This window comes from Ictidomys tridecemlineatus, chromosome 1, assembly GCF_052094955.1.
Source record: "Ictidomys tridecemlineatus isolate mIctTri1 chromosome 1, mIctTri1.hap1, whole genome shotgun sequence".
NCBI classification, from domain to species: Eukaryota; Metazoa; Chordata; class Mammalia; order Rodentia; family Sciuridae; genus Ictidomys; species Ictidomys tridecemlineatus.
Window position 1 is genome coordinate 180,703,001 of NC_135477.1, and position 22,898 is coordinate 180,725,898.

The 22,898-nt window shown below is 38.0% G+C and overlaps 1 protein-coding gene across 6 annotated transcripts in view; it reads left to right on the forward strand.

The window, feature by feature from the left end:
* Window positions 1–22,898, forward strand: part of Ranbp17 (RAN binding protein 17) — a 285,238-nt gene that overhangs the window by 193,500 nt on the left and 68,840 nt on the right. For all 6 annotated transcript variants that reach the window (XR_013440033.1, XM_078052377.1, XM_078052392.1 and 3 more), the window contains 4 exons: window positions 2,213–2,276; window positions 2,367–2,475; window positions 16,418–16,521; window positions 22,248–22,336. Coding sequence is in view for 5 of the 6 variants with exons in the window: in XM_078052377.1 (XP_077908503.1) it covers window positions 2,213–2,276; window positions 2,367–2,475; window positions 16,418–16,521; window positions 22,248–22,336 (366 nt within the window). In the remaining variant the exon portion in view is untranslated. The remainder of the gene's footprint in view (window positions 1–2,212; window positions 2,277–2,366; window positions 2,476–16,417; window positions 16,522–22,247; window positions 22,337–22,898) is intronic.

Consider the following 22,898-nt stretch of genomic DNA (forward strand, 5'->3'; position numbering starts at 1 on the left):
TAGTTAGCTCCATTGCCACGTTTGCTGCTGGGAGCTGCAGGCCTCTGAAATCTAACCTGGTTTTGCCAGAGTCCATCTAGTGCTCCTACCCAATTAAAATGACACAATTTACCAGAAGAGCCCTGGTCTCTTAGAGAAGAATAAGATGAAAGCATAAAGATCATAAAAGTGTGTCCGTTTGTCCGTTTAAGGAAATTCCTTTAAGGAAATACAAATATTCAGATGAATTCTCATTTTTTTTCCTTCATTGAAAAAGGTAAAAATTCTTAATTTTTTTTTTAATATAATTAAAAGGCAGTGAAGCTGGCCTTGGTACAAAGTGCACAGATGCAGTTCTGCAGAAAATGTGTCTTTGGCAGATGAGATTCTTCCTGTGAATGTTCTGTTTATTGCTTCCATAAATATTCTATTGTCAAAACATGACTTGCTGTTTATTAACAGCATGACAGGAAGATTCCTGTTAATGGCAGCATTTGTATTACCCATAGACCCTGTCACTTTTAACTTTGCAATTTTAAGAGATTTGTATTTGGTAATTACTTAAGATATTTCTAAGTTTATTGATCCCCACCTCTATTTAACTGAGTGAAGCTTGAGTGACAGTTCTATTCGGTGATTGATGATTTTGAAAAATCATCCAATCTGCATCTTTGAGTGCAGGAGAAAACTTGCTCCCTGTCAGATCTGATCTGTTGCCCTTCAGCCTGCCAGAATACCATGCATCAAGAGCCCCACTGGGCAGCTTACTGAGAAAAATGCATGGATGCAGGCCCTGCCCTGAGAAAGCTGTCAGTCTAATATGAAGATGAGCCACATAGCTTAATGTGCAACTGTAATGGTCACCTTGGTGTCAGATGGACTTGAATCTAAATCAAACCAATTGGTTTTGTTTTAGAAAGTTTTTTTTTTTTTTAAATTTGTTTGGCGTCTGAAAATAGAAGTGATACTACCTATCTCCTGGAATTATGAGAATTAGTCTTTCAAATAGTATCCATTCTGTAAAATCTCTGCCCTGACAGTTGGCAAAGACATTTGCATCCTTTGACCCTCAGAACAATCCTGTAAGGCCCGCTGGGGCATAGGTTTCCTCCTTGTTTGTTGGTGATGGAAACTAAGGTTCGGGCTGAGTACACCACTCAAGACTCATCCCGCTGATGGATGATGTGATCGAGCCAAAGCCCAGGTTTCCTCCTCTCTTACACCCACACCTGAGCAACTAAAATTTAGAATTACGCTTTTCAGTGCCACTGTACAGGACAGTTTACAGAATTCTGTATTTGGAGGTGATGTGAGGGAAAGGAGCCAGAGTTTTCCTTGTGACATGAATGGAGCCAGAAAGACATGAGTGGGAATATAGACAAGGGCAGGATGCTCGAGGGACAGTAAAAACCCACAACTACAGAAAGCGGGTGTTTGCACACTGAGTAGATGTGCTGGGCACCCACATCTTACTAGAAAGTCTTTAAGCCTTATGTTAATTTTTATGATTTCTCAATTTATTATTCTGAGTTCAGCTGTACAGTGTGGTACAATGGACACAGCAAGGTCTGCAGAGCTAAGCCTCAGCTTCAGTCTCAGCACTGCCAGCCCACAGCTGTGTAATCTTGGGCAAGCTATTCAATTCTCTGAGCTTCTGTTTTCTTCTTTACATACTGGAAATTATAAATAATCTTAATAACAGCTTAATTATGAAGGTGAGGTAGAATAACAGGAAAAACACCTTCCACTCCACCAGAGAACTGTTAGTTCTCCTGCCATGTTCTCATCTTAGCCTTCTGCTGACTGAGCTCATTGTTTCTTAGAATTTAATAATTTTCTCTTCCTTGATAGCCTCTTATGGGTATTTTATAATTATTTTATTATGAAATAACATTAAGTAAAAAGAAATTCTTAAGTTATACGTAAAATGTAAAAGGGTCAGTTTTAATTTTCTACTATCAAGACTTTAATAGTAAAGGAGTTCTTGTCTTAATTATAAAACTCATTCTTCCTTTCCATAACTAGAATATGTATAAAATGGAAAAGTAATTGCACTGGTTAATAATGGATTATCATTCTTAACAGGATGAAAATGTTTCTATAGGAATACTATTGAAATAATATTTATTCTTCATAAGTACAAATTGATGCCATTTTAGTCTGGTGTTATTTTGTGACTTATTACATATGGATAAGACAAAAATATTTCCTTGGATTCCTTAACTTCTAATACCTATATCCTTTTAAAAAAACTTGTGAAAATAGATGCTGTGAAGTTTATGCTGAAGAACCACACGGTAAGTCTTAATTTCTTAATCAATGACTAGAATGTTCTGGGTAGTTTAGATCAAGCATTGGTAACTTTGGATACTTTTTGCTTTCATTAGAATGAACACTTCCCCTTTCTTGGCATCAGTGACAGTTACAGTCTCAGTGACTTCAGGTGCCGAACAACCTTCTACACAGCCCTCACTCGCCTTCTGATGGTAGATCTAGGTAAGGTTCAGAGTTTCAGCTCAGTCAATAAGAAGAGTGAGATTCTGCAGGTATAACATTTGATTTATTAGAATTCTTCATCTCTGACAATTGTTTATGCCTTCCTAAGATTTGAGCATTTTCTGGTTAGCATCACAGCTAAAAGACAAATCTTTGTACTTAGGTGGTATTTTTCACTTCACTTCCCTTGATTCTTTACCTCAAAATTTACTGTATGTATATCCTTTGGCCCATTGATTTTAAAATTACAGCTCTAGGAATAATCTTAAACATAGAAAAGCTTTATGAAGATTTTTTGTAGTAAAAAAATTTAAACTCAAGAAAAAATAAAAACAATGTTAATGTCCAGCAGTGGGGAATCATAAAATTATGGCACATCCCCTTACTTGATGAAATGATCTGTAATTGTTAAGAATGATGATTTGAAGAAAATGCTGTACATGAAATTTTGTGTTATAATATTAAGTAAAAGGCCAAGGTGTTCATACAGTGCAAGTAGTATGATCATGTGTATTCTGGGGAGTTGCTCAAAAACGGTTTAAATGAAATTGTTCAAAAATGCTAAGTTATTATAAAAATTATAGGTAATTTTTATAATAACTATTTTGGAAAACAATATGGAAGTTCCTCAAAAATTTAAGAACAGAACTGCCATTATGACCCAGCATTCCCACTCCTGGGTATGTGTCCAGAGGAAATGAAATCAGTATGTAGAAGGAACATTTGCATTCCCATGCTCACTGCAGCTCTTTTTATAGTAACCAAGATGGGAAAGGAACTTAAGCATCTATTAATGGATGAATGGGTAAAGAAAGTTTGATATATACACAGCGGAATACTATTCAACCATAAAGACAAAGTGCTATTTGCAACGATGTGAATTAATCTGGAGGGCATTATGTTAAGTAAAATAAACCCAGATACTACATGATCTTACTCAACTGTGGAATCTAAAAGGGTTGATCTTAGAGTTGGAGGATAGAATGGTGTAGTTACCAAGGGCTGGAGAAGTAGAGAGGCAGTGCAGGGTGATGTTGGTCAAAACTTTGCTGTAAAATTTTAGGTAGCTAGGAATAAAGTTCAAGAGACCTATTGTACAACATAATGGCTATCATCAATGACAATATATTCTTTAAAAAATGATAAGAAAGTGGATTATAAGTAGGCTCATTATAAAAATGATAACTGTAACTTAAAAATGCTAAATTTGGGTGCTGGGATATAGCTCAGTTGGTGGAGTGCTTGCTTTGAATGCACAAAGCCCTGGGTTCAATCCCCACCACCACCCAAAAAAAAAAAAAAAAAATCAGACAAAAATGCTAAATTTTGTCTTTGGGTTGTAGATTATAAGGTAATTTTTCCCTACTTATTGTTTGAAGTTTTCTTTAATGTGATATTTTTAAAATGGTAAAATGTTTAATGTTTGTAATTTTAAAATTTTTTATACTTATTTTTAACTGATATATAGAAACAAAAATTATATTAAAGGGATGCTACGTAACATTTCAATACGTATATACACTGTGTAATGTTCAAGTCAGGTTAAACTCTTTTATTTTTATTTATTTACTTATATTTATTTATATATTTTATTATATTTATTTATTTATGTGATAGTGCAGGGAATCAAACCCAGGGCTTGTGCATGCTCAGCAAGTACTGTACTGCTAAGCCACACTCCCAGCTCAACATATCTGTCAAATATTTATCATTTCTTTTTTGGTGAAAACTTTCAAAATCCTTCTTCCAGTTTTCTGAAATGTATACCATGGAATCTGTGGTCACCCTCCTGTGCAGTAGCCACTAGAATTTCTTTGTCCATCCACTGCCCACTGCCCAGCTCTCCCTGGCCTCTGGTAACCACCAGTCTACTCCCAAATTCTGTGACACCAATTTTTTTAGGTTCTACATGTGAAAAAGATTACATGGTTCTAGTCTTTCTGTGACTGGCTTATTTCACTTAAAACAATCTCCATTTCCATCCTTGTTGTCACAAATGAAAGGATTTCATTCTTTTTATGGCTGAGTAGTGTTCCATTGTGTACTACCTCCACATTTTCTTTATCTATTCACCAGCTGATGGACACTTAGGTTGTTTCCTTTTCTTGGCTTGAATAGAGCTGCAGTAGTGTGGGAGGGCAGGTGTCTCTTCAACATACTGATTTCATTTCCTTTGGATAGTTACCCAGTGCTGGGATTGCTGGGTCGTACATATGATAGTTCTGTTTTTAAATATTTAAGGAACCCCTGCTATTGTTTTCCATCATGACTATACATGACTATATACATATACTATATGCATATACTATACATGACTATACATTTCCACCTACAATGTGAAAGGGTCCCCTTTTCTCCACATCCTCATCAGCACTTGTTATTTTTGAATCTTTTATAGGAGTCATTCTTGGTATGTTGAGGTAATATCTCATTGTGGTTTTGATTTGCATTTTCCTGATAACTAGGATGTTAAGCATTTTTCATGTCTGTTGGTCATTTGGGTGTCTTCTTTTGAGAAATGTCTGTTTAGATCAATTGTGCATTTTTAATTCAGGTTTTTTTTGCTACTGAGTTTTTAGAGTTCCTTATATATTCTGGTTATGAACCTTTTGTCAGATGTATAGGATGGACCTATTTTCTCCCATTCTGTAGATGGCTTCCTTTTAGTTTGAGGTAATCCCATTTGTCTGATTTTGCTTTTGTTTCCTACGTTTTGGGGTCTTGTCCAAAAAAATTCTTGCCTTTTTTTTTTTTTTAAGGTGAATTTAATGAGAAGTATACACATATAGACAAAACCTTAGGGCGGGCATTTAAGCCTGTCTGTGTGACCGTGTGCCTCTGGATTCCCACTTTCCCCATATTTGAATACTTTGGGTTAGATCAATCAGTTGTAGACACAGGAGAAGTTTCAATCAATGATAGTATCATCCTTAGAGAATATAACACTGATGATATTTTTTCTTCCTTTCTCTTACAATGTATTGATTGATCCATCAACTTAAATACAAATTTTTTTTAAAATGTGATCATACAAAAGGAAAGAAGATAAATAATTTTATTTTGTACATACAAGGCATTGAATCTTGAAATGGAAGAGTGACTAAACCCCTCCATGTTCTTATTATTTTCATGTATATCAACAGAATAAATCAACAGAAAGACAAACGGCCAAAAGTTGAGAGAAAATGCAACTGGAATGATTAAGGAGCTTAGTGGGATTGATTTCTAAGGAAAGATTAAAAGAACCATGTATGTGTAACTTGGCTAAGTGACAACTAGGGCTGGAGGCAAAGAGAACTGTCTATAAATATTTGAAGAGTGTAAACCAGGCATGCAAAACCCAATCATCTGCTACCTTAGGCAAGTGGGAGATGTAACTGAGTGACAGCCTTTCATACTGCACACTGTCCTGTCTTACCTCTTGGCTTCTTCCTTGGAAAGAAGAGGAACAGCCCCAGACTCTGTACTGTCCCCAGCAGTCATTTAGCATTGCACACTGTGCTAACTGTGACGGCAAGTCCAAGGTGAATCAGCATACTGGGCCCTGGCCTCGAGGAGCTTGCCTTTCTTGTCATTCCATTTGTCCAGGCATTAAAGAAGATCTTGTCACCTTGTCTACAATATAATCTATTTCCCATCCCTAAAAATGCTGTTGCAATGACCCTGTCACACTCATGAAAGTGAAGGAGAGACCAAAGTTAAAGAGAAATGTCTGGAGAAGTTTCCTAGAAATAGGCCCACGTGACTCATCTTGAGAACCTGAAAGTGGAGTGGGCCAAGATCTCCTCTTTCATGTAGTTGTCACACACAAAGGAACCCCATCTGTCTGTGGGAGCTTAAACAAAGGGTCGCACCATGGAGCCAGCGCACAGTGCAGGCGATTTTCCCTGGCACACAGCTCCCTCATTGCACTGCTTATTGATCTTCATGTTGATGCAGAAAGACCCTGCTTTGCACTTTTTTGAAGGCAAATTTGCTTTATTTAATATTGTTTAATGTAAACTGAGGTATGAGAAACTGAAATAAGCATATAATTTGAATAATGAATAGGTTCTTATTAAGTTTGCCAGAATTAGATTCCTTTGAAATATTTAAGTCATAATGATATAAACTATAAATTGATATTTTTAGTTCAGTTAAAAAAAATGTCTTAGTGCAATACTTTTTAGATTTTCTGAGTGAGATGACAGACAGAAGCAGGCTTTGATGGGAGAGCCTGGGGCGCGGAGGTCTTTGGATAGGTTGGTGCACCTACCCCAGGAAATTGCCACACTGCTTGCAAAGAAGCTGCTTCCATATTTATCAGTGGTTTTACCTTTTTAAGTAGTTCAGTATGTATTTTAAGCATCAAATGGCTTCTGGTATAAATTATCAGAGCTGCTTTCTCTTGTCAAGAACCAGAATTGCTCTTCTTCCCAAATTTATGTTCGGACTCTTCTGAGCATTGACCTTGTCTTTTTCATATTTTTCAAGCATCAGTGTCTCTACATTGTAGCTGCTCACTAAATGCTTGTTGAATGAATGGCAGATATAAGTATACAGTAACAAAGATGCCATTTCCCTAGCTGCTGCAGTCCACTGCCTGCCAGGGTCTCTGGAGAATCTTGATGACTGGCTTCTCCAGGACAGGGCACAAGTGACTGACTGCTTTCTGCGGTGATTAGCTGTACTTGACCACTCCATCATCAGTTGCTCTCCAGCTTTTTCTTACAATTCATGGTGATCATGTTCCAAGGATTATGGAACACAGCTTTTCGTTTGTTATTTGAAGCCTTGTCTCACAACCTAGATTGACAGGAATGTTGCCATCAGAGTTTCCATACAGTATGGCTTGGTAGTTTTGTATGGTGTGTTCATTGTCACAGAAACAAGGAGCAAAAGATAGTGCTATTGTCAAGAGCAGCGCTGATCCATGTATTAACTAGAAGAAATAAAAATAGTATGTAATGAGAAAATGAGAATACTTCTCAAATCAAAAAGTTTGAGGGCATAATTTTTTTTTTTTTTTAATGATAGTGGAGATTTCAGCCAAGGCCTCACACATACAAGGCAAGGGCTCTACCATTGAACTATACCCCCACCCTGAGCCTGAGGACAGACTTTTTACATCGCTGATTTTGGAAGTGCGCGCATAGGGATAAGAATCAAACAGGAAAAATAAATAAATACCTAACCAACCTGCTTATAAAAGCATTGGATGTGGTTCTTAGATTAAAATATAAAGCATATTCTAATTGAATCCTACAAAATAAATTGAATATGTTTGTCTATAAGCCATGCACATTGGAGTGATTAGAAAAGGAGAGAGAAATTGGGTGTCATGTTAATTGGTATTTACTTTGAAATGCTTTTTGGTTTCTATTCAATAATTTGTACTTTGTATGAATTTAATTAGATGCTATGTGCCCCAGGTTGTATTTCAGATGAAAATGGGAGGTTTTTGGCAATCAACAGTTGTACAATTTTATCAAATTGCTTTAGCTAAAATAGACAAAATGTTCATTTGTATGAAGAGCAAAATTGAAAGCATTTCATCATTAAGATGATGAAGTTTCAAAGCATGGAAGTTGTTGTCCATGTCCTTTTTGTAGTCTAAGAAATTATTGAAATAAATGCAAGAAAGTCTTCTCAAGATAGCACCATGCAGAAAGAAATGGGTAACCAACCATATGTGCATGCATGTTAGCCCTTCCAAGAATCACTTAAAGCTCCCTGGGTTATTTTAAAATTAGCTTTGTCAATCTAATAAACGAAAGGAAAGCGTATTACCCATGCCAGAAAATGGAGAACCTCCAGGGAGCTGTTCAGCATAAAATAGTTGAATAAATAAATACCTTTTATGTTGTTTAATCTGAATGGAGGTGAATTCAGTTGACAAATATCAAAGAGGGGAAATGTGGGAAAGAGCTGTAATGAAGCTATTCCTTTCTGTGGAGGACCAAATATAATTAGTTGCAAATGAAGTTTTTACCACTTACAAATGTGAAATTGCTCAGTGTCACCAACAGTTGCTTTTCCTTGAATACTTCATCATTTCACCTTATAGTGAACTTCTCAGATGAGAAGTGAAGTGTGTGGATGGCATTTGAGCGAGTCTTATTGCTCAGGTATTTAAGAAGCAGTCTTATTTTTAATGATAGAGGATATTGATATTTAAAATGGTGCTTATGGATGTTAAGAGATGATGTCTTTAGAAGTGAAGGTAGCATGCTATCCACTCACTTTTGTGACTTGTAACAGATAATTAGTGCCTGAGGATATCACTTGCTTAAATCTGAGAAATATGGATAGCAAGTAAATGACTTGAATAAAATGTGTATTCTAGAAATAGTAAATAAAGACTGAATTAAAAATACACAGAGGAAGGGAACTTTTTCTTTTCTTTATTACTGATAACATTTGTTTACAAATCTATATTTTGTAAACACTTTCATGTCCCATGTCTCATTTGACTCTCGTGACAGACTGTACTAAATAGGTCTTATTCTGCTCTTTATCCATTGGAAATCTGAGGCTCTGAGAGATGAAATGATTTGCCCAAGGTCAGTCATGTAACTGGTAGCTGGCTGGCCACATAGCTCCACCTACTTTTGCTGAATTTTTCCTTTAGATTTTGCCCTCTCAATCAGTTCAGATGTGTAACTTTTTCTACTTTATTTTAACCATTTAGAGCAAATGATTGGTTTAGGGCTTGGAGGCACGAGAGGAAAAGAGAGAGGATTACTTTCTGAATGTTTATGCAATATCCAATTCATGATTATTATTTGCCCTATAGGTATGTTACAATTTGATGATTAGTGAAAGTCAAATGTAATTTTTAAAACTTTGTTCTTATGTCTAATAATTGGGCAGAGCAAGTTCTCATGGATTAAGGAACATAAAGGTAGCTATCCCAGGAAGCTTTAGCAAGTAAGGGGCTTGATCAGAAATAACTAATGCCTTGATAGATATACTACGTTATTTTATCACCTGTGTCCATGACTTGGCAGAGACTATCTGGAAAAGATACATGGGGGAGGGGGAGGGAGTGTGGGCAGTAGGGGTAAAGAAGCAGCTGGAAATACTTAGAATCCATAATGAGATAATTAAGACTAATTAGATGGGCCTGTAGGCAGAAAGCAGCCCATTAAGTCCAGATCTGGTTTTAATAACTTACCTGGTTTTGAGGGTAGACAGTCCAGAGCACCCCAGGGAATGACATGCTCCAGGGTGATACTTGCTGGGTAGGTTTCTTAGAAACGGATTGGCAGTCGTCTGCACTGGGCAGTGTGTACTTCCTCCAGGAACTTAACATTCTGATTCCCTAGGGAGCAGAATTTCAGGAAGCCTCACTTTTCTCATCTATTAAATGGAAATATCTACCTTGAAAAATTGTTGTCTTGTGATTTCAATAAGATGAAGGTACATGAAACAACCTAGAGCAATGCCTGGCACAAAGCAAGTACTTAGTAAGGGCCAACCCATAAGGACATTTACCCAGAGGCAGAAGCACTGACTGCCACTCCGACTCCAGAGTGAGGCATCTCCACCGTGCCAAGGCTTCTACTCTGCCCTCTGTAGCTGGGGCTGTTTACTACAGAGGCAGAGAACTGAGGACACTTTCTGATGGATACTGAAATATCCGTTTCTGTCTGAGGGTACAAGTCATTTCAGAGATGACTAGAATTGTAGTCACTAGAGAGGGAAACTGGAATGAAGGCCAGTTCTGGACTACCTTCAAGGACCAGCTGAGCACACTTCTCCACAGTCTTGCTAATAATAAACTTCAGAATTTAAGAGTGGTGCCCTAGGAAGCAGTGGGAAGCTGCACGTGCACCCGGACCTGCAAAAGTCACAGACTCCTCCAGATCACCCATGGCACATGGCTTTGAGTGAATTGGCTTCACTACTGCCTCTGTGTCTCCTTGTTTGCCCCTTGTAATTTTTTTTAGTTTGGACCAGATCTTCATCTGTCAGTTTCCTAATACTGCGGAAACAAATTACTGCAATTTAGTGACTTAAACGATACCTAAGTACTGTTTTACAGTTCTTGAGGTCAGATGTCCAAGTGGGACTCAGTGAGCTCAAATCAAGGTATTAGCAAAAGGATTGCTCCTGCCTGGAGACTCGAGGGAAGAGCCTTTTATAGCTTCTAGAGGGCATCTGCTTTCCTTGGCTGGTCACGGACCAGCAACATAAGGCATGTCTTTCTCAGGCTGCCTTATTTGTGGTTCTCCCATTTAATGCTTCTCTCCCACTTTTAAGGACCCCTATAACCTTGAACTTGCTTGGATACCCTGAATAATTTTCTACTTTAGAATCAGTGGGTCAGCAGCCTCAGCTTGCCTTTATAGCATTGAACTTCCAGGCGTGGTGATGGGAGTGGACACCTCTGAGGGTTACTCTGCCTACCAAACTGACACGTCAGCAGTGCCAAAGTGTTTCACACAGATTTTATTATACAGTCAATCCTAGGTAACTGCTGATAATTATCATAATTATTTCCATTACTTGCTTCTCCTTGCCAGATTCCCCAGATCCCTGTAATCTAGCTGCCATTTGTCACTCAAGTTTGAAGAAATGGAAAGTTTCATTGTTCATCACATTTAAAATGGAAAGGGAGAGCAAACTCAGATTTTTGTTGTTGTGGGATTTACTATTGTTTTAGATTCTGATGCCAAAATCCACCCTTTTAAATGTGTACTTTAGTGGTATTGTATCTAGAATATTGCAAAGTTGTGCAACCATTACCTCCTGCAATTACAGAACATTTTCATCACCCCAAAAAGAAACCTTGTACCTTTACATGGTCATTCCTATTTCTCCCTCCCCATCCCTGAGTGCCAGTAATTGCTTTCTCTCTCTGTGGATCTGCCCTATACTGGACATTTATTATTAATGAAATCATACAGTATGTGGCCTTAGTGTCTGTCTTTGACTTAGCATGTTTTCTAGGTTCATCCGTTTTAGTGCACATTGGTAGTGAGTCCCTTTGTATGACTGAATAATATTCCCTTGTATGGCTGTCCCACATTTTGCTTTTCATTCATCAGTTTGGATAAGCAGTTTAGATTTTTATTGTTTCCAACTTTGGGGTATTATGAACTCATGCTGCCATGAACGTTTAAGTTTTTGTGTGAATATATGCTTTCAGTTCTTTTTAGAGTGGAACTGCTGAGACAAATGGCAATTCTGATGCTTTGATAACTGCCAAACTTTTCCACAGTCTATGGTCCCACCACTTGAGGTTTTAATTATGCAAAATGATGAATGAAATGTCCTACAAATAAAATATCTGATCACCAACATATAAAAGGTTCACTATTCTGTTTTAATGTGACATATCTCAAGAAAAAAATGTTTGGAACTTATAAAAATAGTAACTTTCTGTTGAATTATATCCCCAGAAAGCCAGTAGAGATGAATACTTTTAGTTCTGCCTGAAAGCCAAATAATTTTTCATTTCTTTTTATGGGTTACTCAGAACTTATAATGTTATGTTAGTATTTACTTTTCAATGAAAATATGAGTCTGAAATTAACACTATATCTTCAAATCATATTGATTTCTGGGCCCTTGTTTCATTAGAAAAAGAATTAGCTTCAATTATGATTCATGAGTTATCACATACACATTTGGCATACTAAATATATGACTATATATTTGAAAATGAAGTTACAAGGAAGCTCATATTTTCTCCTTTTGCATCAGGAACAGTAAGTGACACCTCTATGGTAATATAAATGAGGAAAAAATCTTTAATAGATTTTGTATAAAGTTTTTTGTGTGATATAAACAAAAACAGCCAGTTCTCCAACTTAGATGATAAGTATATCAAGTCCCAGTAACAGAGGAACAGTGATAACTGAAACATGAGCATTGTGGTAGTCGAGGTACAGTTTCTTCTGCTCTCCACCTGAAACTCCTGGGGTAGGGCTAGGTCCATTTACCTCACCCGAACCAAACTGACTGTTCCTGGCCCTGTTCGGACTTCATGCGGGTCAAAACTCAGGATTGTATGGTTCTGAGTTCAGTCCACACCTCTGGTACCTTGTACCCCATCGGAGATTCAAGGGAAAAGCATGAGCTTTGGTGAAGCAGCCCTGCCTGGGGCTCCCAGCCCACTGACGTGTACAGCTGGAGATGATGGGCAAGCCATTGAACTCTGTTAAGCCTCTCTGTTCACAGTATAGTGAAGGAGATCCTGCAGCTCCATAGGATTGTGGTGACCATTTATGACTTGCACCAGTGCAATAGAATGAGCCACATAAATATTTTTCAAAAAATTCAGTACCAAATCTATTGCATGCACATAATAAGCACTCAGGAACTAACTCCTGTTATTTAGTCACACCAAAAGTATTTCTTGAGTGCCAGGTGCCTTTCTAGGCACTGGGAATACAACCATGATCAAAATAACCTGAGTTCCTTCCCCCAAGAAGCTTATATTCTAATAGGAAAGATGAACAAGAAATGCATAAATGTGTAGATTAACAGTCACAGTAAGTCCCATAAGAAAAGTAAGGTCATTTATGGAATTAAAGAGTTGTGAGGGGAATGGATGTTGGCCAGGAAAGGCCTTTCGGAGGAAGTGACTTTCAGAGGGACTTGCTGCTCACATTGCTGCTGCCTTTCATGGTGTCTAATTTCTTGTGTTCCTGATATCCATTTGCCTCAAAATCTGGCTGAAGAAAGGGGTGAAGCCAGGAAATCCTTTGATCAGTAATTCAGAATATTAAGTGAGGGGTTGAGATGTTAAAGCTCTGAATTGTCTTTGTTGTGAATAAACATCTTAACCTTGGGGAAAAAAAAGCTTTTTTGGAGAAGCTTTCCCAAGGAAAGCTCACATTCTCTGCTCACTTTATTCAATTACCAGTCATCTCTCTAAGTCCAGTTAAATGTAGGGCAACAAAAAATGCTGATGGCTGTTGTTTATGAAGTGCCAGTAAAGCAGAGTGCCCCATGTGTTGTCATTGAGTCCTCATGACCAGCTTTATGCAGTAAATATCTTGTCTCTTCATCACAAACAAGGATGCAAAGGCCCAGACAGCTAATGGAGGTAGAACCAGGATCAAGCTTTGATAGATCTGCCTATTTCCAGCAGCCTTATCTACTTTCAGTGATTATTATGACTGTTCTCATTAATAACTCCACATTTAGAAAGCACTTTATCTTGTGAAATTGTGTGGGTTAAATATAATGTACATGTGTGTTTTGCAATTAGGACTCAATCTTGTCTACTTCAGCTATTTGTGTACTATTCTATATCAGTATTAAGAAAATAAGGACTTTAATACTAGTATCATCACTACTATTCATTGAGCATCTTCTCTATTTCATGTTTTATAGCAATTTTCATCACAACTCTCAAAGATGGGTATTTTTATTTATATTTGATAGATAAGGAAATTGAGGTTCAGTCATTAGTAAAATGTCCAAAGTTAAACAGTCTGTGGAGGAATCAGACACCTGGGCTTGTTGACTGCAGAAGCCTGCATCATTCTCTTTCACAGAGAAACACAAAGAGACAGAGTCTCAGCTCTCTCAAAGCTAAGTCCCAGATACTATCCAGGTAGGCTGATAGTGATAACTTACATATATACGCACAGATTTTATCTTGGTGTGAATGAGGTGGTTGGAGATCAAACCTGAGGCCTCATGCATGCTAGGCAAGCCTCTACCTCTGAGCTCCACCCCCTGCCCATAAATTTTAACTTCCTTAATCCCCTTAGGAACCCTGATCAAATGGTGACAGTGTAATGGAGGTGACATTACAGTGTAGGTGGTATTAGATAATCATATTCTTAAGTGCTCGGAAATCAAGGAACTCTGTGCTATAGTAAAGAGTCAGCTTGAGGTAGAGTGTGTGCTCAGCATGCCCAGGGCCTTGAAAATTTAAGCAGAGAATGTGAGCTTTCCTTGGGAAAGCTTCTCCAAAAAAAGCTTTTAATTTTCCAAGGTGTTCATCTTCAGATAAATGGATAAAGAAAATGTGATGTATATATACACAGTGGAATTTTATCTAGTCATCAAGAAAAATGAAATTATGGCATTCATGGGAAAATGAGTGGAACTAGAACCATCATGTTAAGCAAAATAAGTTAAAACTCAGAAGGTGAGGGGTCATATGTTTTCTTTCATATGCAGAAACTAGAGGGGGAAAAAGAAAGGAAAGGTAGGGGTGGATGTCCTAAAAATCAAAGGGAAATCAGTTAAGGAAAGGCACCAAAGGGTGGGAGGTGGGGTGGGGGAGTACTGGGGAGTGATATTGGCCAAATTATGTTGTTAGATTGTGTGCATGTATAAATACATAACAACAAATCCCATCATTATCACAACAGTATGCACCAATCAAAAATGTGGGGGTGCGGGAGAAGAGGCCAAATGCCACGGAAATCCAAAGGAAGAAGGGGGAGTTCTTGCAGAGGTACTAAGTAGAGCTTAACTTGGACATTGAGAAGCTGTCACTTGATGCAGGCCTTGACAAATAAGAACAGCTTCCATATAGGTCTAATGTCATCACCACTGGATAGAGGACATTTTACCTAAGAGGTCTCTCACTTGGCCACAGAGCCAGTTGACAAAGCAGGGATTTTCATGTGGTCTACCTTGATACTTGTTCAGAACAACACATTAGGAAAGACTTCTTGGCCTGTTGACACCTCATAGGAAAGCTCAGTGCCTGGTTCTATTGGACTTATAAAACAAAGAATGTAAAGTTGAAGGGAAGAGAGAAGTCCTAAAAGATCGGGTCATTTAGATGAGCCACTTCTAAAGAGTCAAAGGATCCTGACATGGATCACTTGTGTTTGTGGCCTTGACAGTTTCCTTATCTGTAAAATAATGTGGAGAGTAGTATTGCTCAAATGTTGCAGGCATCTGAATCACCTGGAAAGCTTGTTAGAACAAAACTACTAATCTGGGATGGAATCTGGAAATTGGCTCCTAACAAGTCCTCAGGTGATGTTCGTGGTCTTGATCAAGCACCGTAGTGAGGATCACTGGTCTTGTCTAAGATCTTGGATCCTCACTCATCCTCACCCAGGTCCATCTTCTCCTACACCATCACCTGCGGAAGGCCTGGGCCATATGTCCACCCCCAGCTATGTATGTCATTCTCCCTAACAAGACACTCCCCTCTCTCTCTGCCTGTTTCTTCACTAGTAAAGTGGGGCTTGTGGTTCACTGTGGCCTGGGACAAATGAGGGAACTCGGACTCATTTAGAGGAAACTGCTTTTGAAAAGAAACTATAAATTATTACTTGTACATATCCACGGGTGAAGTAAAGATTCTGTTTTGGCAGAATCCTTGAGAAAACTACAGTCTACCTTTGAAGTGAAAAATTAATAGGAAATCTCTCTTTTTCCTCTTGTCTTTATGTAAAGGAAGCTTAGTGTAAGAAGATGTGTGCCCTTGCTGCATGTATTTAAAATCCACAGTGATCCCCAAGGGGACCCATCCTTTTTTGGCAGATTAAAATTTCCCCACCATCTATTTAATAAATTAAATTTTTAAAAGCACATAAATAAAAAAAAGAATAATAACTTAGAACTATATCTGGGCACCTGAGTCTATGAGCCCTGTAGGGCCTTGGCACCCAAAAAGAAGGGGGAGAAAAGACCCTTGTCTCTGAGGCCTTCCTTGAAGCGTCAGGGAAGCTCTGGGGGCCCCAGAAGCTAAAGAGCTGAAATGCCTGGGGCATGCATGAGTCTGTTCAATCCAATAAAGAGCCAGTTAAAAAAAAAAATGGATAGTAAGTAATGTTGCTATTTCATTTGGTGCAAAAGAGAAGGCAAAACACCAGAATATTCAATGAGCCAAAGCACAAAATGTGGCATGGATGTGAATGCAGGCTGACCTCTTCTCGGGAACATTTCTAAGCCTGAGTGGAGCACTCAGTGTGCGGCTAATGTACAATAGCCTGCATTTTAAACCATGGTGACCCTTTTGTTTCTCTAATAGGCGAAGATGAGGATGAATTTGAGAATTTCATGCTGCCTCTTACAGTCTCTTTTGAAACAGTATTACAGATATTCAACAACAACTTCAAACAAGAAGATGTAAAGGTGGGTTTATTTCTCGACGTGAAGAAAGACAATTCTGACCTTTCTAGAATATCTGGATCCAGAAAGGGGCTTGCATATCTATCTGTGTGCTCTATGTTCCTCAGACCAGCATCTGTATGCATGGGTCAGTGTTCCCAAATGCAAGTGTCTTTGGATCATACTTTTCATGTAAGACCTTTTTTAGTTTTTTATAAAAATGGACTCTGAGGTCAGTGAATGGTTTTGGACAGTCTTTTCAGGATTGGATGGCGCAGACTTGTCTCTTATGGCAGTTACTCTCTTTAATAGAACATTTCTCCTGGGCCCACACACCACTTTAAACATCTCGATGCCTTCATCTACTCTGCACTTTACATTTCAACTTACCCATATGGAGAAATGCACAAATACACACATGCTAAAACATTACATCTCTAAATATTTTTAAACAAGAATTTATATAAATCAAGACTTTATTAAATGGCTAGGCATATATGTATAAATAGGAGCTGGTCTTGAAGTATTGCATTCTTAAACTGAACAAAGTGATTAGGATAACTGATAGCTAAATAAGGTTTTTATGTGCCTGTGGGAGCCATATTAGGATTGATTTGACAAGTCAGTTCAGCTGTGGCAACAGTCATAATATCTAAGACAACATTATGTTTTATTAGTAAAATCCTTAAGTATAGCAAGCTGTTTGTGACAAAACAGCCCCATATTTTAACATGGGGGATGGGAAGCACAGCTCTGTAAATAGAAATAGTATCTCTTGAAATTATAATGTAGCAAGTCTATATTAAATAGATTGACACTGATTATTATTTTTAAAAAACTAATAAGTGCACTCTGGAGAATATAAGCACCTTCATTGCTGAGGGTGAGTCATATTTTATTATTTAAAATACATTGGAATATTCACCACCTTTTGCGTGATGACTCCTCTTCACAAAAAAAAAATTAACAGGTCAAATAAAAAAACAGTGGCCTTTGATGCTATATGTATAATTCTCCTGCCAAAAAATAATTAGCCAAATGCTATATGTACCTTTTAATTTTAAATGGAGTTTTTGAAATAAATGCTTATCAAGCTGTCATAGTTATAAAATTTTAATACCAAAAAAATTACAGATTTTCTTATATTTTTGCTGAAATTCTTTTGTCAGGTTCCACTGTATTTAACTGTATTTTTTAGATGTCTTCCAAATATCTTTACTGACCAGCAAAGTCCTTGAAGCTTTAAGGTGGTTATTGCTGTCCTTTATCAAAAAGAGGCAGTGAGGCTCAAAAACACCATCTTTATAAAAATTATATTTGTCTCATTTGAAGATTTCATTATGTTTGAAGCCTGGTTTAATGTAATCCCATCTAGTTTGATAGAAACCATCTTCTTAGAGTCATTTTTAATGGAGTTCCAGTGATATATCCCTAAACCAGCAAGTTCTTAACGACCCTGGAAAGTGACTGCTTGATTACACTTTAACAGTATTTGCAAATAAAATCACAAGTAATTAAGGGGAAATCTCCAGGCTTTTGAGCAAGTTTGATGCATGATAACTGCCTGATTCAGCTTCATCTAGAGTAATGCTGTGTAGGCAACAGCTACTGAGATCAATAGCAACGTAATGATAGTGGCAGAATTAAGTGAGTAACCTGAGAACTGTGCCTCAGAATGCATGCAGCTGCCACGAACCAAGGCCACACAGTGCACTCCGTGCTTCCGTCCTAAATGTTCATCAAAAGACGCCCTGCAGGAAAATGGAGTTAGATGCTCTTTATTGCTGATCGTGTCTCTTGCCACATTTATCAGGGAAATTGGATTAGCAGTTGGCAGCTGCAGGTAGACAAGATTCTGCAGTGATTAAATATGCAGCTTGGCTGCATTTGTTGTGACAGACCTTTAGTAAATTCTACTGTAAGCACCATCTGTCTAATTTGTATAAAGAAACTTGGTGCTTTAAGCCACCGATAAAGAACTAAATCTGTTGCTTTATCATAAACAAAACTTTTGCACTAAATGCTTTTAAATGTAATTTATTAGGTTAAGGCTATTTTTCTATCACGATGAATAAATAATACATGCAAAAGTGCTTTCAGGTACTTCATTTTGCAAGTACTAGAGATAAAAAACAGTTCTGTTTTGTTCTTCAATAAAGCATTTAGTATTCCAATCCACAGGAGGTGATGCTGTTAAAATATCTCTATGAAAATGCCTGAGGACTGCCAAATTCATTTAATTTGCAACCCTTACCAGGATTTTCTAACTTCCTATTTATAGATATTTTGCAAATGTAGATTCCGGGATAAACTTAAACATTAAGGACCTGTGTTGCCAAATTGAAATATCGTTGTGAGGAAAGAAAATGCTAGAAAACTCTTAAATTTATAGTTTTGTTTTCCTACTTAGTCCTAATAAAATTGAAGAGAACATTGAATTTTTGTCTTGAGTTTCTTCTCTCCAAAGTAAAGAGGGAAAATGGGGAAATACTGTAACAAACCCTGGCCCTGGAGTATTATCTCCCAAATGCCATTTTTCCCCTGTAACTTTACCTATCTTAGAACCAACTCAAGTGTATTACTTCCCAGATTCACGCATCATTTTTGATTTGGCCATGACGTCATCAGTTTTAAGGAAAATGAATGAAAACTTCTCAGAGGTAGAGGAGCAGTTAAATAGAAACCTGCTATCTTTAGTCCCTTCGTAAAAACTCCACAATGTTAAATTATTTAAAATCCTTGATTTTCAGCATGCGCACATTAAAAGTTTTCGCACTAAGTGCCAAATGTTGCAAACAGCACTTTAACAGAATGATTTTGCTTTGATCCCTGTAGCAGTTCCTGAATAATTTATCACAGGTTATTGCCTTAATTCTGGAGAGGGATAGAGCAATAAAGGCAGATGAAAACACTCCAGTTGAAACACCTTGGGGCCTGCTCGTTCCTCTGACACGGCTCTTTTGTTGGAACTATTTAGAGGTTATTAAGATGTGTCTCCAGAATTAAGAGTGTGCTGTAAGGATGAAGACAGCCATCTTAATTCTAAAGACAAAGCACAATGACCCTTCACCTTCCTTTTCTTTGTTGTTATTATATGGTAGAATTATGAGGATAATATTATAGCTGCCCCCAGTAGTGCCACTACAGTAAAGGGTCTGTCAGACTTTCCATTAGAAACCCTGTTTTGGGGGTCAGGGTGGAAGGAGCTGCGGTTCAGCTGTTTCCCAGCCCATCCGTCTCACGCTTGGCACACAGACAACCGTTCACCATGCAGTGGACTGAAGCACTCAGCGGTTTCTCTTGAGCTATTGAAAAAGGAAGCCATAGGGTTAGATCGCCAGGCTTGCCCCGCTTCACACACTGCCTCACTAGAAATGCAGAAGCCTCTCGCTTCACATATCAGTCTAGTGATGACCAGCCACAGGAGAAAGGCAACTTTTAAAATGGACCTCTTTGTCCTGTTTTAAATGAGATGGTAAGTTGTGGTTCCTCCTCCCCTAAATTTCAACCAGATGACCCCTCACTCTCCAATTCTTCCGTAGCCCAGAATTGAGCTCCTAGTTAACTCTTCCCTATCTCATTCCAGAGCTAGGGAGAAAATACCCTTTTAGTATTGTTTAGCTGTGTAGACTCTTACAGCACTCTGTGCTGCTTAGAGATAAAAGGTACTATTTGTTTGACTCTAAGAAATCTATTTCTTATTAACTTTAGTACTCCACTTTCCTGCTCAGTTAAACCTATTTAAAACTTACATGTAGTTATTATATGCTTCCTCTGTTCTGTAGCAACATTTTCTAAAATGAAACATTGATATCATTTCACGGCCAGTGCATTTAAAAAACAACAACAACAAAAAAAAACCTATGGATTTGAGTTAATTAGAGTACTTCTGTTAACTTGGCATCTTTTAAGAAAAATATGATAAAATTAACCATTTTTATAAAATGATGATAGTTTAAAATATTAATGCTCTTTGTACTTAGGTATAAAGAAAGCAGGATTCATGGTTTTTGGTAACTAATTTAGAGTTGAGTGATAGGTCTTTTGTATGTCAGTGGAAGCCTTTTGTAAGTATAGCCTGTAATGTGCAAGTGTATGTAGTAAAAACAGCAAAAAGGCCACCTTGACGGTGGCAGAGGCCCACAGAGAATCCCTGGACTGCACATACCGCAGCCGGAACAGAACTGTTCCAAGAAGGCTTCTTAGAAGATGTGCTCTGTTCTGGAGGCTGTCAGAAATGTGCAGAGCCGATAAAGAGAGCGGAACAGTTCCAGGGGTGAAGAAAGGCTGCATCCCAGCAGAATGCTGAAAAGCAGCAGCGGGTCGTGTGCAGCACCTACAAGGAGGCCAGTCAGGTGCAGAAAAACAGGATGGGGGACGAAGAGAGAAGGAGCAGGTCATTGCCTTCAAGGCACAGTATTTTTCCGCTTTAGAACTTGGGCCTTCCATACACCGATGGACAGTAGAAAGAGCATGTTCTTATGGACAACATCCAGGTATGTTGAGTCAGCTCTTAGGAAGAGTAGGGGGCAGGAGGAGATGCTAGAGACTAGTGACAGTTGAACTGTCACTTACTCCCTTGAAGTGCTCTTCAGCCCTTCAGATGACAGTTGGGATCTACTGCCTCCTTAATGATCATTTTAACTCCTTCCTAAAGATGAGTCTCATTTATTACCAGAGTATGAAGAAAAAGAGAAATCTGATAAAAAGAAAAGTTAGAGGCCATTTTCTGGCCGTTTTTTCCTGAAACAGTATCTTCAAAAGTCACGATTGCATATCTCAATTATCTCACCCCCTTGTTCTGCAATTATGTTTATTTGTGCTCTTTGTTCTGACATTCTAGCATCTGTTCATGGGTTTCTTTTTCTCTTCCCAAGCATCATCCTAAGGACAGCTTAATTAAGAGTCCAGGATACAAGTCAGATCTCTTTTATTCAAGATAAGGTCTTTTTTTCTTCTCCTTTTTTACTTTTTTTCTCTCTCTTTTTTTTTTACTCCCCCCTATAAAACTGAATACTGAGGACCATTTGCTGTGTTTCACACTCTTGCTGAGGCATTTTACAAGATTATTCCTCAGAGTTTGTTAGAGAAGCATTGTTTGCCCCTCTTATAGATGAGAAATCTGAGACAGATAAATTGACTAGCAATTAAGAATTAAGTGAACCTAGGATTTAAATTCAAGTCTCATGACATTGACTGTAAAGCTTTTCCTTACTTGAGGACTGTGACTGCCATTCTGATTGTGTCATAGTACCAGTAGGTCACTTAGCCAGTTTTATTTTGTCCTAAGTTATTAAACATTTTTTAGGAATCTTTAAAAATCAATATGTTTCCAGAGTAGACTCTAAATTTTATAGTGAGAATGATTTTATGCAAGCCAGTGTTAAGATTTGCTATTATTAAATAATGTCTAGACCCTGTACATATCAGTTTTGTGAAATAATCAATCTTGGTCACTCCCCCCATCCCCAAATTTGGCAGTATCCAGACAAAGTATGTTAAGAATCTAAATGACTCTGAGCTTCTAGAATTGTGACGTAGCTCAGTTTATAAGAAGCAAAGCAGAATGGGTTAGCAGATTGATGATCTGTTTGTTTAAAGAGTCTATGGTTTTCTATAGAAAGGGATCTGAACGAGACATTTTAGCTAATGAATCAAAATCAGATATGTGGTCATTATTGCCTGATTATTACTCCATCTGCTCTGCACTAACGTGAAAATCAATTACTGTGTCTCTTTCCCACTGACAGCGTATGTTGATCGGGCTGGCAAGAGATCTTCGAGGGATTGCCTTTGCACTGAACACAAAGACCAGCTACACCATGCTGTTTGACTGGATGTATCCTTATTACACTGTGACAATACCAGCTCTGTGCACAGAGGGATGCCAGGCCCCTCGCTTTCGTTTAATAGTATGGCACAGTAGGGAAGAGGAAACAAAGCTAAATGAACTAATGTGTAATCAGCTAAAAATTACAGCACAGTGGCAGTGTGCAGATAACTGAGCACAGCGTTCGGAGACCCAGCTCAGAGAGGTCAATTTTTTGGTGCCATTAAATATTGACAATTTAAAAATTGCTTCCCCCTGTGATTGTTTATGTTGGGGGTACAGGGAAAACCTGACTGGCATCTTGACTTGGGATCAGGGGATCCTGCCATTGGTCATTGTTGAGCAGATTTGAAAATCTACTCATCTCAACGAGCAAGGCTGAGCATTAATTCATCACGCCATAGTTCTTCATCCCGAAGAAAATTTTAATGGACATGAAAAGAAAAGGAAGTCAGTGGTCAGGATTTGTCATTTGGGGTAAAATTTGAATTTCCATGGCCAAGGTTCAGTGCAGACAGGGAAGAAGTCTCCCATAGAAGTGCCCATCACGTGCAAGGAGGCAGAGCACAGG